The 15064-nt window shown below is 45.0% G+C and overlaps 1 protein-coding gene across 1 annotated transcript in view; it reads left to right on the top strand.

The window, feature by feature from the left end:
* The window catches only part of LOC119397800 (sodium-dependent multivitamin transporter-like), a 152833-nt gene extending 138064 nt beyond the window's left edge, over positions 1–14769 (top strand). Inside the window, exon 4 of the mRNA XM_049416468.1 lies at positions 14627–14769. Within this exon, the coding sequence (XP_049272425.1) occupies positions 14627–14769 (143 nt within the window). The remainder of the gene's footprint in view (positions 1–14626) is intronic.
* The last annotated feature ends 295 nt before the right edge of the window (positions 14770–15064 follow it).

The raw sequence follows: 15064 nt of genomic DNA, 5'->3' as shown, positions 1-15064 counted from the left end.
CGCTACGCGCGTTATATCTTCCATCTAGTCTGGCGTTAACTCTCACAGGGCGAGCGGGGAACGTGGTCGACAGGCGGGCGAGAGGGGGGAAGCGTAGGAGTGGAGAGAGAAGGGGAGGGGACGCGCATGCGCTCGAGCTCATCGCGGCGTTGCGCAGGAGACAATTTCGGCATGTCTAGCCCGCATTTGAGAGGAAGAGTGGAGAGAGGGAGGGCAAGTGGATAGGGGTATGGGAGAGGGGTAGGGGTGAGGCAAAGTGGAGAGGGGAAGGGGAGAGGGTGAGGGGAGAGGGGAAGTGGAGAGGAGGTGTGTGGAGACGGTAGGCGCATGCACAGTAAGGGTGGCCACACCGCACACCACCACCACCACCACCACCGGATTGAGCTCCGCCTTAAGATACTTCGCATCTAATAGGATTCCAGCAGGAATCAAACCCCACACGAGTGACATGGTTCTTAGAAAGCCACGACAAATTTCCCCAAGAAATGAACGGGTTCCGCCAAGGCAGGGCAGCTATCGACAATGTCATCACCCTCGTCTTTTCACTCGAAGAGGGCCTCTTTGCTGGACGCATACCGATAGCTGTCTTCCTAGACATCAAAGCAGCTTTTGACTCAGTCTTTCACCATGCCATTCTTACAGCCATGTACAGCCTTGGCCTCGGAGGAAGGTTGTACAAATGGATTGAGAGCTACCTAAAAGGACAGAAGATATATATGAGCACTCCAAACGGTCCCACACAGTTCTACTCAGTAGAGAAGGGCGTACCCCAGGGTGCTGTGCTCAGTCCGCTACTTTCCAACCTCACCCTGATACATATAACAAGGATATTGCCGCGAGGAGTGCATATCACGATTTACGCCGATGATATCTGTATCTGGAGCGCTTCAACTTCGCGTTACATCACCAAACAACGCCTTCAAAAAGCATTACGGAACCTCTCCACGTATTAGGCTCCCGGAGGTCTACACATTCTTCCAGAAAAGAGCACAGCCATCGCTTTCACGAGAAAGAAAATGACCAAGTATCCGCTCCTCCTCGGTGGACGGCCGCTGACCTATGTACGGTCTCAGCGATTTCTTGGAATAGTCATCGACAGAAATCTTTCCTGGTCTCCTCAGGTGAAGAAACTTCGAGCGAGGATAGTTGCAGCAACGCAACTCTTTAAATTCATGGCGGGGACACGATGGGGGTGCAATTGCCGCTCAATAGTACTACTTGAGAAAGCGTACATTGAAGGTACCTTGCGCTATTGCCTACCGGTGCTTCACACCAGCAAACAAGAGAACTTTAGAAGCCGCACGAAACAATTGCCTACGAATCTGTCTAGGCCTCCCGAAGAGCTCATCAACCTCGGGAACTGTAGCGGAAGCAGGACGTCTTCCGCTGGAAGTTATCGCTACTCAAGAAACCATGCGCATTCATTTTCGACATCTCATACAAGGGAAGAAGAATTTTCTGTACCGCGCACATCTTACCCACAGCAATTCTGCATTCGGACAAGCCGTGCAAAAGCTGCAACTTGCTGCTATTCGACAGCCACTGCAAACAATGCCTCCGAGATTTCCTCCTTTGACACTTTCGCCTCTTGATATAAAACCATTTGTACCAGGCATCAACGGAGCAAAGAGACGCATCTCACAGACCGCACTGCTGCAGACTACTCTCCTCTACTTAGCCGAGCACTATACCCAGCACACTCATATTTATACTGACGCCTCCACCACTCAGGAGACGTCATCCTATGGCCTCTATGTCCCCTCCACAAGACAAATGCTATCTTATCGGCTACAGAGGAGGACATCCTCGACGACAGCAGAACTTCATGGCATCAAAGAAGCTGTCCTCTATATTCTACGTCAAACGCCGAACCGATGGGTGGTCCTCACCGACTCCAAGGCAGCTCTCCAGGCACTGTTCAACCTCTTAAAGAATACAAATCATCATCCGATTTCATTTGATATAGCGTACTTACACCACTTGGCTGTTACCACAGGTAACTTTATCACATTTCAGTGGATACCAGCTCATTGCGGTATTCTGGCCAACGAAAAAGCGGATGAAGCGGCACGCAAAGGACTTCAAAACCAAAATTATAGGCGAACCTATTTCACTAAGTCTGATGCTTCCCAGCTGGCTAAGAGACTTGCTTCCGAAGAAAACAAGAGGCTCTTGAACATTTCGACACATCATTATGCTTTCCTCTACTCTATCGACCCACATCTAAGAACAAGACTCCCATGCAGAATTCCTCGACACCTCGAAACTCTGTACCATCGTCTCGACTAAACAGTGCTTATGTAAACAGTTTACGGCACCGCTTCGGTCAAACCGAAAGTCCGTACTGTAATAACTGTGGCTCTATAGAAACTGTCGAGCATATTTTGTTGGAGTACCGAGCGTATGCCGAAGAGCGTGCGCTCTATGAACATTGCATGCATATGCTGACCGAAAGAACTTTATAAATTGACTGTGTCTTGGGCCCTTTACCCTACGCCACGCAACAGAGGCAAGCGATGAAACTACTCTTCAGATATTTAGAGAGCATTGGTCAGCTCGACAAACTTTAATGACACCTTGAGAGCACGTAATGTCACTGTCAGCACACGTCCCTGCCCAAGATACAAAAAACTCAGTTTGTGTTTTTACCTCTTTTTTATTCTATTTTAACTTTTTATATTTTTTTCTATATCCCTCTCTCTATTTGTGTCTTTCAGTCCCCAATCCCCTTCTCCACGCAGAGTAGCAAGTCAGCGAATTTACACACGCCGGCTAAATTCTCTGCATTTCAATAAAGAGCTCTCTCTCTCTCTCTCAAACCCGAGCATTCTGCGTGGCAATCAGGCATTCTACCACAGAGCAACGCCAGGCATATAAAGAGGTTTGGAAAAATCACACCATCTCCCGCTAAAGGGGACCATGAGGCGATGCGAAGCAGCGTTTCGGCATGTGGAGCCCGCGTTTTAGAGGGGGAGTGGAGCGGGGAAAGGGGGGGAGAGGAAAAGAAAAATGGGAGAGGTGGCGGGGAGAGGGAAATAGGAGCGGGTGGAGAAAAGGGGGAGATGGGAAGTGGAGAGGGAGAGGGGAGAGGGTTTGCGCATGCGCAGTAACGGTGGTCACGCCGCACACCACCACCACCGATTTTAACTCCGCCTAAGATGCTCCGCATCTAAAACAGCCTATGCAGGTGTACTGTCGGTGTGAAGTCGATTGTGGTTGTGGCGCTGGCTATCTAATTTTACAAGAAAGCAGTGAACACTACATATGTACGTACTTCACGATACAGGAGTCATATTAGATTAGCTTCTGTGGTTCCAGTGTTTTCTCCGCTTTTATATCAGTCTAATAAACATTACATTTTATTCCTCTGATTCAGCAAGCTCTATTGAAGCGTTGCTCGACCCAGGAGGACCGAAAGTTACGTATGATGTTCACATGACTGCACGATAAAGGGCACTTAGTTTCGATAATACTGACGTATGTACTTTAACGTGTAGGCTGACGTTACGTCGCACCATAAGTTACCCTTTAAACGCTAGTGTTGTCGACGTGCCTGATAAGCCCACGACGTGCATACAGCTACTACACTTACAAAAACACGTCGATCCACCTCGTAATGCTTGGCTCAAAGCCATAAATAGGGCAACGTGTTTTCGGTTTTATGCGAAAAAATTCAATAAACATTCGCTGGTAAAATTTTTGACAATTCGGATTTATCCGATAAACTCCGATTTCAAAGGCCAATATAACCTGGTTCCGTTCTTTATCGAACGGGCAAATTCTAAGCGCTGATTGATGCATCTTCTGTAATATAATATCTGGGGTTTTATGTCCCAAAACCTCGATGATTATGAGGGACGCCGTAGTGGAGGGCTCCGGAAATTTTGACCATCTGGTGTTATTTAATGTGCACCTAAATCCAAATACACGAGCCTCCGCCATTTCGCGATAAATCTTCTGGTTTGACCGATTTACAGTTTACCGCGCGTAGCTGTATTAGGCGACGTAGCTGTATTGTGCTCCGACTCAGCTTTCTACATGAAGAAGCTTCACAAGGACTTGCAAATATCTAACGTCGAATTCAAGGAGCTTCACTTCAATGATCCTTGCCACCTACTCAACAACGCTTTGGAGGATAGAATCAGTACGAGCTCGTTTAACGTCATTCACGATTTTGTTGTGCACTTTCCTGCCAAGTTGAAGTCGTTGCGGGAGCTGCGCCGTAAGTTTGGTCTTGTGTGCTTGGCCATGGGCATGACCATCAAGTCGCTGTAGACCTTAAATCCGTCGAGGTGGTTCTCTTTTTATGAAGCTCTTGAAGATTTTTTGGACAACTGGCGCGCCCTTTTGTCTTTCTTGAGGAGCGACGAAGCCAAGGAAACGAAGTGCGAGAAGCTCAAGAGTCTTATTTCAACGCCTAAAGGTGTGGAGGATTTGCTCGTTAAGATGAGGTTTCTGAAGACGAATTCCTGCGCCGTGCTCTCAATCATTAAGGAATTTGAGGCAGAGAGTACCTTTGTACACCAAGTTTATGCCATACTCGGAGTTCGTTTGCACGCACTCATCAGTCAATGGCGTGATCCAACCGAGGTCTTCGCATCAGATGTCCCAAGTCTGTTGGACCTCCTTGACGAGAATGACCGCTTAACAACTACAGGTGTTTTGTGTTCAAGTATTTCGCTTGTGCGTATACATTTTTTTGCATTCAAACCTAAAAAAATAATAGTGTTTCGTGTCTTTTGATGTTTTAATATTCAGATATGAACTGATCTAAGATTTCGGGGTTTTGAGAATATTGCAAAACTCCGAATATCGGAGAATTGGGGATTTACGAGAAATAAACTCCGATAAACGGCGAATTCCCGCCAAAAATATAAAATCTGATAAACATCCGCCGATTTTCAGGAAAAATAAACACCAAAAACACGGAGCCCTAGCCATAAAATGCACCACAGAAGTACTCGCTGATTGCTTCGCATGAAACCAATTCCCACAATGCGTGGGATCTGTCGAGTTTTTGTCTTCACTCTACTTGCTCATGAATGCGTCTGTGCTCTGGTAAGACGCATGAAAACCCTGTTTCTGATAATAAGGGGTTTTTTATAAGCCACGATTGTATTATATAAACGTGAACCTGGATACTGCACAAATATTACTTTGGAACAGTTCGATAATATGTCATACATTCCCATATAACAAACCAGGAATGATTTTCTGCGAAGACTTCTGTGGTTTCCGCAAACTTAGTTTCCATATCTTTGCCGGAAGGTACATCGTAATGTTACACAGAAACAAGCTCTAAAAAGACTGGGCGAGGATAGAGGCTAGACAAACGAAGCGCTTGTTTCCGTTGTTATCGAAAGAACTAGCCCGCAAGTCGTCCTTACCAGATTAAACAACGAACCCTCAAAATAATGGAGCTTATGAACTTTCGAGGTATCTTTCCGTGTATGTTATTTTTCATAGATACGGATGAGATAAAAGATTTATTTTGCAAAACATTTTGATGTACCGGCGAGTCGCTGGCAACTCACGGTGACGCCAGGATTATATAACCACTGTTGACACATATTCATTACTGTTTTTTTTTTTGAGCTCCTCTCTATGTTTCCTTGAGGCCTCTAGAATAGAATGTATTTGACATGTGCATGGCTGGTCTCAATTTCGCTTACCGTCCTCTTTGATTAACATTAGTTTCCGCTACATTGAGCTGCTGGTAGCACGAAATTGCCAAAATATAAATTCTGTGGTTTTGCTTCGGAAGACCGGACAAATCGGTGCACGTTGATGATGATGATGATGATGATGACATTTTGCTGATGGCGCTCACCCACAAAGGGCGAGTGGCCAAGAACCGGGCAGCAAGATCTTTGAGTTAAATACTTATGTAGCTAAAGACAAGCGCTGTAACTTTACACTAAACGAGAAAAAAACATAGCTAATACTTGAACATTCCATAGAGCAAACAATCAGATGTGATCTTTGACGGATGTAACAACTGGTTGTAATTAATAATGAAAATAAGCCAATATACACTAGCATGGTAATCTTTTTGTTTGCTGTATGTAATCAAACACCGCAGAGTGGACCTCCCTGTGGCTATAACCTAATGTAATGCCACCAAATGATAAAATTTGCACAACATTGATTTGTAATCCTAACTTTTGAAGGGGAGCGGCGAGGCATCTTTTTTTTTCCTGATTAGAATACCGGTGACAGAATAAAAAGAGATGCTCTATTGTCTCTATTTCACCGCAAAACTGGCATAACGGTGACGCGCTGAGTCCAGCTTTATGTAAGTAATAATTGAACTTCAAAATCCTGCAGCGTAGTGTGGTGAAAGTAACTTCTAATTGACGTGATAGAGGACACTGCTTATTCCAGCAAAATCTTGGATGTGCGAAGTCGCTGAACTGATCCAATGAAAATTTGCCTATTTCGTAATGCAGACACGCATTTCGAAACCTTATTGCTGTCGCGTAAGCAGTACCGGGTACAATCGGTGTAATGGGTCCGTTTAGAGATATTGTGGCTAATGAGTAAGCCGTCTCATTTAAATAAATTCCACGGTGGCCTGGTACCCATAACAGCTGAAGTTTTCGCAAGTTAGCCGGAATTAAATGATGAAACCTATTAATGAGCGGTAAGTTTGTCGCCGAAGAGAGCGCCGAACATACTGAAAGAGCATCTATAATTATAACTGCTTCTGATTCGCTTGAAGGAAGTTTTCATAGAGCCAGAACAATAGCAAATAATTCTGCAATGAAGATAGGTGTTCAATCTGGAAGTCGAACAGGAAAAGACCAGTCAAGAGAGTGAGAGAAGATGCCTACCCAGCCTTTTCGTTTGATACGGATGCGTATTCTAAGAGCGAAACAGAAGAAGAAGAAGAGGACGAACATGAAGAAGATAACGAAGAGAGTGCGCGCCGGTTCAAGAAGATGATAGTTTTCTTTCTACGCCACACGGCAAACTATACTTCCTATACTATACTATAAATGACTATGCTTTCTCTCCGCTCTTTCTATCTTCATTTTTAGGGGCGAAGCTCCTTAAGGCGGCACCCGTTCGTCCCTCGTAGTCGTCGTCATCGTAGTAGTCCGTAACAAGTCTTACGCTTTGACCTCCAAGGTGGTGCCGGTGGGAGATTTCTCCTGTGCGTTGTTGAACAATAAAAAATTCGCAGCGTGCGCGTTAACTAAAAGCCGAATTCTTCTGTCTCTCATTCCCCATTAGCAGCCATTGGCATGTTCCAGTAGGAAACGTTAGTAGAAGTAGAAGTGTAAGTGTTAGCTAAAAGCCGACTTCTTCTGTCTCTCATTCCCATTAGCAGCCATTGTTTACCTCCAAGGTAGTGCCTGGTGAGATTTCTCCTGTGCGTGATTAAACAATAAAAATTTTGTTCAAAACGCCGTTGATTGATGAAATAAACCAACGAAAGACGCCAGATGTTTTGTAAAAGCAGAACGAAAGAACGCCAGATGTTTTTCTTAAAGTGTAGTAGTAGTAGTTGTATGTAGCCACCTCGCCCGATCGTCAACGGGCGAGGTGGACCGGCAACGGCGCGAGGACCCTGCCGTACGAGAGTTAAATCACACTAAAAGACATACTTTGCGGGCGATACACTCTAGTGAGCTTTCAACTTTTCGTCTTAATGTACATGATAAAGAAATTATTTCTACGAAAACCGCAAGGCACACCTTGAGCAATATATTTGGTTTTGGGACGCTAAATGGAACCATGAGGCGATGCGAAGCCGGAGCACTTGCACGATCGCGTTCCGTTGGCTTTCGTTGGGCATGCTACCGACCTCGCGTCGTGGAACGCGCGTCCTGTCTTCCCTCTAGCCTTGCCTTTAATTCGCACAGGGCGAGCGGGGAATGCGGTCGCTCTTGGCGCTCTTTCGCTCGGGAGCGGACTTCTTCCTTGCATTTCACCGATCACAAGTGATAATGAAGGGACCACGTAAACCAACAGTACAATAAAAGTTTGATGTTTAATATATACACGATGTTTCACACTCTTTATATTATGTACTGGGCGCATTTCACGGAAGAGTTTCACGGTTTACAGATGATTCCCTCCGTAGCTTCGCCCCACTCATCATCATTCACCCCGTGGATATGCTGTGATTTTTTTTGTTTTCTGTAACAGTTGCAAATCTATTCCACCCTTCGGACATGTAGTAAACAAGCACTTGCTCACGGTTCCTGGCTTTTATAACCCCAGCCGTAACGAAGTCCTTATTTTTGTGTTTGTTTTGCTTTCTATCTCATTCTCTCTCTGTCTATGTTTTTTCTCTGTCTTTCTGTCTTTTTCGCTCTGTCTTCCCTTTCTTTACCATATTTCTCTTTCTTTCTATGTCTTTGTACGTCCAACTCTCTCTTTCTGTAATAGGTCTCTCGCCTTCTTTTTCTCTGTTTTTTTCCTTTCTCATTTCTTTCTCTATCTCTCTCTCTCTATAGCCGGTCTCGTCCCTTCTATATTTTTCTCGGTTTCTTCCCATTTTTCTATCTACTTCTCTCTTTCTATTTTGTTCCACACCTTTCCTTTCTCTTTCTCTATCTGTACTCGTTCTTCCCTCCTTCTTTCCTTCTTCTCAACCCTACCATCTCTTCTCCTGACACTCGCTTCACTTTTCCTCTCCCTCGCCGTATTATACTATACAAGGCTATGCTATGCTCTGCCAGCGTGCTTGGATAGCCGAGTGGTTAGGACCAGGGTGTCGAAACGAAATGTTTTTCGTTTCGGTTTTAGTTTCGTTCTATCGCAAGAAGTTCCGTTCCGTTTCTGTACCACAACGAAAAAAAAAATGTTCCGTCACGGTTCGTAACGTTTTTTTTTTTGTATGCAAAAATTTGAAGTTAATGTAGTCATTGAAAAAAAACATTGGATTTGTGATGTAGTTACTTGCCCTCCTCTTGAAGGGGTACTGAGACAAAATTTCGTGGCCGAGATAGCCCGCGGGATCGAGTCCCGCGAACATGCATATATCATCTGCAAAATATCAACAGCAAATATGGTTTGAAAGCCCTTTTCAGTGAATTTTGAAGTTTGTGTGAGCGATCGACACCCTCGGGCTGTTGACACCCTCGAAGGTGACCCTTGGTGACCCCCTACTTCCCTCACGTGACCACGGTGCAACAAGTTATGATGACGTTATAGCCGCTATTTTTTGCCGCTTTCGCTCAGCAGCCTACTTCTGGGCGACTGCTCGCGAACCGCGCGGAAGGGCGTCACAGTTCTGTGTGCTGACGTGATCAAGCCCTGCACCCGCTAGGTGGTGATAGTTGCACCCGGAGGCTTGTCGTTTTTGAAACCAAAACCGACACTGGTCGATAATGACGAGCCTGTAATTAATTATCTGTCAGGCGCTACAGGAAACGGTGTGCCGTGTTATGACTAACAGGCCCCCAGTAACACGTTGCAGCAGAAAAAGGCGAGGCCAAAATTTGTGCCAGTACCCCAATAAGAAAGTGGGACAGGGGGGTGTGTCCAGATAAGATCGAACACGAGGTCCCGGTCACCATTCCAGATTGTGATGAAATTTACTGTAGGTCTAGGCATTACACCCCGAACGATGGTTTCGCAGTTAGTTTTGCGAAAAAAAATTTGTTCGCCTGAAAAAGAAATATGTAAATTTTGGCCGCAAAAAACGCTTTTCCGCCAATTTCGCGATTTCTGAATTTTGAGCGCACCTAGGAAAAAAACGGTGCACTTCTTCGTCACAATATTTATTCCCCTTAAAGAACATGTGAAATACAATCTCATGAGTCTATTATTTTCCTTGCTTATCGAAGGACTTTTGAAGAAAAAAAATCACAAACTTGGCAAATCGCACAAAATACCTCTATTTCAGGAATTTATTGCTGCAAGCAAGTTAAAGTGAGGACAATGAAAATCGGTACATATTAACTTTGGTACTTTCCCTCTCTTTTAAAATAATTTGCGTGGTTTTATCGCGCTCCGTTTTACTCGATAATTGGGCTGAAACGTAAGTGATTTACCAAAAACGCCGAACTTTGAAAATGATTTTCTCAAAAAGGCCATTTTTTATTTTTTTTAAAAACCCTCTGATTGAATTCAAGGACGTCATCTACCATTGTGCAGAAAAAAACGTTGCATTATTTTGGTTGCTAACAAGTTATAGTGTGTCAAATGTGACCATGCCAGCCTAGCGGCTGCGTCGTTCGTTATGGGCTGAAACTCGGATATAAGTTGCTAAAAATACTTGTACGTGACATAATCACAAATCAGCAGCTCCACACCAACAAATGCGCAGCCCGGTGTCCTGGTTAAGCAAGCTTTGTCTTGTGATCAGCCACTTGACAAACCCGCAGCAGCGGCCGCTCGATGCTGCAGGCTCTCACATTACATGAGTACCTCTTCGACTGCGGATGTGGATGAGCTCCGCTTGCGCGCCAAACTACGCTCAGAGGACAAACTAGAGAAGGAATGCATCACTGTGAAAGTTAAAGGCCGTTAAATGCCAACAAATGTCATAATACGCAACGAAAACTCTGCTGGCGATTTCCCAGTGAGCGCCTCCAGTAGTGCGCTCATGTGTTTCTTTCTCTCTTCGGATGGCCTAAATATAATTAGGTTCATTCTATGAGCAACATATGGCACAAAAGAAAGCCATTGACATCTAAAGAAAGCTGTCATACGTGCTTCCGATGGTCGAGCAACTCAAACTGCAGTTGTTCATCTCGTGCCGGAACACTTGTGTCAGCCGGTTGTGAAAATAAGTGTGTCCAAGTCCATTACTTCATTAAAGAACCGCTTTTACAATACTGTATTGTCGGGCGTCCGCGCATAGAATATTCAACACAAGTCGAGCGTTTATCACGATATTATGCACCTTCGGGTATAACAGCAGAGAAAAAAAATACATCCGTGCTGTATTGAAGGCGCTCACTGGGAAATTGCCGGAAGAGTTTTCGTTGCATATTATGACATTTGTTGGCACTTAACGGCCTTTAACTTTCACAGTGATGCATTCCTTCTCTCTTTTGTCCTCTGAGCGTAGTTTGGCGCGCCAGCGGAGCTCATCCACATCCGCAGTCGCAGCGGTACTCATGTAATGTGAGAGCCTGCAGCATCGAGCGGCCGCTGCTGCGGGTTTGTCAAGCGGCTGATCCCAAGACAAAGCTTGCTTAACCATGACACCGGGCTGCGCATTTGTTGGTGTGGAGCTGCTGATTGGTGATTATATCACGTACAAGTATTTTTAGCAACTTATATCCGACTTTCAGCCCATAACGAACGACGCGGCCGCTAGGCTGGCATGGTCACATTTGACGCAGTATAACTTGTTAGCAACCAAAATAATGCAACGTTTTTTTCTGCACAATGGTAGATGACGTCCTTGAATTCAATCAGAGGGTTTTTTAAAAAAATAAAAAAATGGCCTTTTTGAGAAAATCATTTTCAAAGTTCGGCGTTTTTGGTAAATCACTTACGTTTCAGCCCAATTATCGAGTAAAACAGAGCGCGATAAAACCGCGCGAATTATTTTAAAAGAGATCGAAAGTATCAAAGTTAATATGTATCGATTTTCATTATCCTCACTTTAACCTGCTTGCAGCAATAAATTCCTGAAATAGAGGTATTTTGTGCGATTTGCCAAGTTTGTGACTTTTTTCTTCAAAAGTGCTTCGATAAGCAAGCAAAATAATAGACTCATAAGATTGTATTTCACTTGTTCTTTAAAGGGAATAAATATTGTGACGAAGAAGTGCACCGTTTTTTTCCTAGGTGCGCTCAAAATTCAGAAATCGCGAAATTGGCGGAAAAGCGTTTTTTTGCGGCCAAAATTTATATCTTTTTTCAGGCGAACAAAATTTTTTTTCGCAAAACTAACTGCGAAACCATTGTTCTGGGTGTAATGCCTAGACCTACAGTAAATTTCATCACAATCGGTAATGGTGACCGGGACCTCGTGTTCGATCTTATCTGGACACACCCAGGGGTAAAACACGTTCTTCAGAGGAGCGGAAGTAACCATAGCACGAATTCCTACCGACTAGCACAAACCAGTATACCCTTCACAGTCATAGTATTTATTTTCTCAAACGTCAGTTACGATTTTTTTAGCGGGCTCAATGCTTTGTGTCAAGGGAGTGAGCACGGTCTCAGCACGTCATTGAGTGTACTCTCTGATGTGCGAGACCACTGTTTAAAAAAAAAATCGCCAGGCCTTCGCGGAACACGCGTCACAGTCACAGCGAGCGAAAGCTGGAAGAGCGGAATTTGTAGAGCCCGTTGTAGTTGCTTGGGGCAACAAATATAAGTACACATGCAAGGTACTCACTACGCCATAAACCATCGTAATTTTCCTGAAGCAGCGAAGCTCCCACTATGCCATTTTTCGTCATTCTTCGGAGAATTGTGAACCCACTACACACCTGTAAGGCATTATGTGTACTTTGTGCTGTGGCTGAGGACGATAAAGAATTATGGCTGAGCACTTTGCAGTGAGTGGGAAGCATTAAACTACACACTCTTTGCGCAATTAGCATTGTGTGATGAATGGTTGTTATTTTGCTCTTCTGTCATGCTATATTACATATGTTAACACGATTACTTGCCCGACACTAGGCCTGTATAGAGTATTTTTGCAAAGGAGCCACAAGCACCAGCGTGGCACTTGGGTGGAAGACTCGAATGCTACGCAGAGGGCGCGGGTTAAAATCCCAATCGATCCTAGAAATTGTTTTTTTATTTCACGCGATAGCGGTCCAGACACCGGCGGCGGCGGACAACTATGGCGCCAAAATTAGCTGTTCTAATCTCATAACAGCTTTCGCTGTTACAAACTTCAGCGCCGACAATGTCCTCTCTATTTTGGCCTGCGGGACAGGCGCGTAAAATTCTTTGCTTTGGAATTTCTGCCTGAGGTGCGCGCTAATACTGTACCCTGAGATGTGCTCACATAGCATGAGCTCAGTTGTTCCGGATTGCCAAGTTTCTCGTGAGCCGGAAAACGATTGAAAAAATGTCGGTTTCACTCCGGAACAAAGTAACAGAAAACGTTTCGGTTACGTTATCGTTCCGGTCAAAAACATCGTTTCTTTTTTTGTTTTTAGGTTTCGTTTTTCGTTCCGTTCCGACACACTGGTTTGGACGCACGCCTTCGGATCGTGGGTACGCGGGTTCGAACCTCGCCAAGAAATTCTCTATTTCTTCTTTTTCTCTATACCTTCCTCTTTCTTTCTTTCTCTCTCTCTATATATACTCGTCATCTTGCCCATCAGAGTTATTGCATACCTCGCAGGGTAAATTGGCGCATGCCTTCTAGAAGCGACGCCGAAGACGAAGAGAAAGGCGATGAAGACGACGAAGAGAGCTCGTGCCGCTTTATGACGATGATAATTTTCTATCTACGACACACGGCAAAGCTCGGCCATAACAGCTCTGCTGTAAAACTCCAGCCTTTCCACTTTCTTGTTTTACCTTCACAACAAACGTTTTAAGAATTGTATGCTTCCTGTTACTAATGTGTACTGTCCTATGCGTATTGTAGGCTAGTCTCTCTCTCTCTCTCTCATTTCCACCGATTTCGTTTCTTCAATATCCCAGCTGGTAAGGTCGCAATTTCTGAGTTTACCTTAGGTAAGGTGAAAACAAATCACAGCATATCCACGGAGTGAATGATGATGAGTGGGCGAAGCTGCGGAGGTTCATCGGTAAACCGTGAATATTCCGTGAATTCTGCCCAGTACATCATCACCGACGTGAGATCGGGCGCGTTTATACTAAAGGTTCGATGAGTTATGACGACTTGCAGCTCACTTTAATTTTACATGTACGCTGTGAATTTTCATTGTTCAGAAAACCATTGCTTTAGAAAACATCTGGCGTCTTTCGTTAAGCAGCTGGCGTCTTTTCGTTTTGCTTTAGAAACATCTGGCGTTCTTTCGTTTTGCTTTTAGAAAACATCTGGCGTCTTTCGTTGGTTTATTTCATCAATCAACGGCGTCTTGAACAAAATTTTTATTGTTTAATCACGCACAGGAGAAATCTCACCAGGCACTACCTTGGAGGTAAACAATGGCTGCTAATGGGAATGAGAGACAGAAGAAGTCGGCTTTTAGCTAACACTTACACTTCTATTCTACTAACGTTTCCTACTGGAACATGCCAATGGCTGCTAATGGGGAATTGCCAATTGAACATTGCCAATTGAACATGCCAATGGCTGCTAACGACCTTGCTGTCGGACAAGACCATCGTAGTCCTTCCGGCCGACAAAGGTAACAGCAAGGTCGTCATGGATCGCGCTGACTGTGAGAAGAGGGCAGGAGTACTTCTGAACGGGGAGGCTTACTCCAAGATCAAGAAAGATCCGACTCCTCAAACCCAAACCAATCTGAACAGACTTTTATCGCAAATTTTCACCAATCATTACGATTTCAAAAACCTCTACCTGAAATTGATTTGCAGAAACGGATCCGCCCCTAGTTTCTACGGCCTCCAAAGGTCCATAAAACAGGAATTCCTCTCCGACCCATCGTCGATTTCACCCGCTCCCCCCTACGGGCTCTGTCATCCTATCTTCACAGGATAATCGTGCCTCTGACCGGGTAGACGGACACATACATCCGACACTCGGGGCATTTCGTAGAACTGGCGTCCAACGCTGCGCTTGAGGAAACCGATCGTATGGTGTCTTTGGACGTGGTTTCCCTTTTCACCAGCGTGCCCGTGCCCCTCGGACTGACTGTGACGCACCGGGCCCTCGAAGACGACCCCACCCTGAACGACTGAACTCCACTTTCGGTAGACCACATATGCCAGCTGTTGGAATTTTGCCTCTCAAGCACTTACTTCTCTTTCAACAACGTGTTTTACAGACAGACCAGTGGGACAGCCATGGGGGCCTCGATATCGGCAACAGTGGCAGCTCTCGTAATGGAGGATATCGAAAAGCGAGCGCTTGTCGTGTGTGACCCCAAGCCCAAGTTGTTTGTTCGCTACGTAGATGATTGCTTCTGTGTGGTGAAATCCGGCGAGGCCAGCAACCTGCTCGCCCGTTTGAACTCCGTGAATCCCCACATTCAGT

Source organism: Rhipicephalus sanguineus, chromosome 6, assembly GCF_013339695.2.
Source record: "Rhipicephalus sanguineus isolate Rsan-2018 chromosome 6, BIME_Rsan_1.4, whole genome shotgun sequence".
NCBI lineage: Eukaryota > Metazoa > Arthropoda > Arachnida > Ixodida > Ixodidae > Rhipicephalus > Rhipicephalus sanguineus.
Note: the sequence above shows the minus strand (reverse complement) of the source record. Positions and strands in the feature narration are given on the sequence as shown.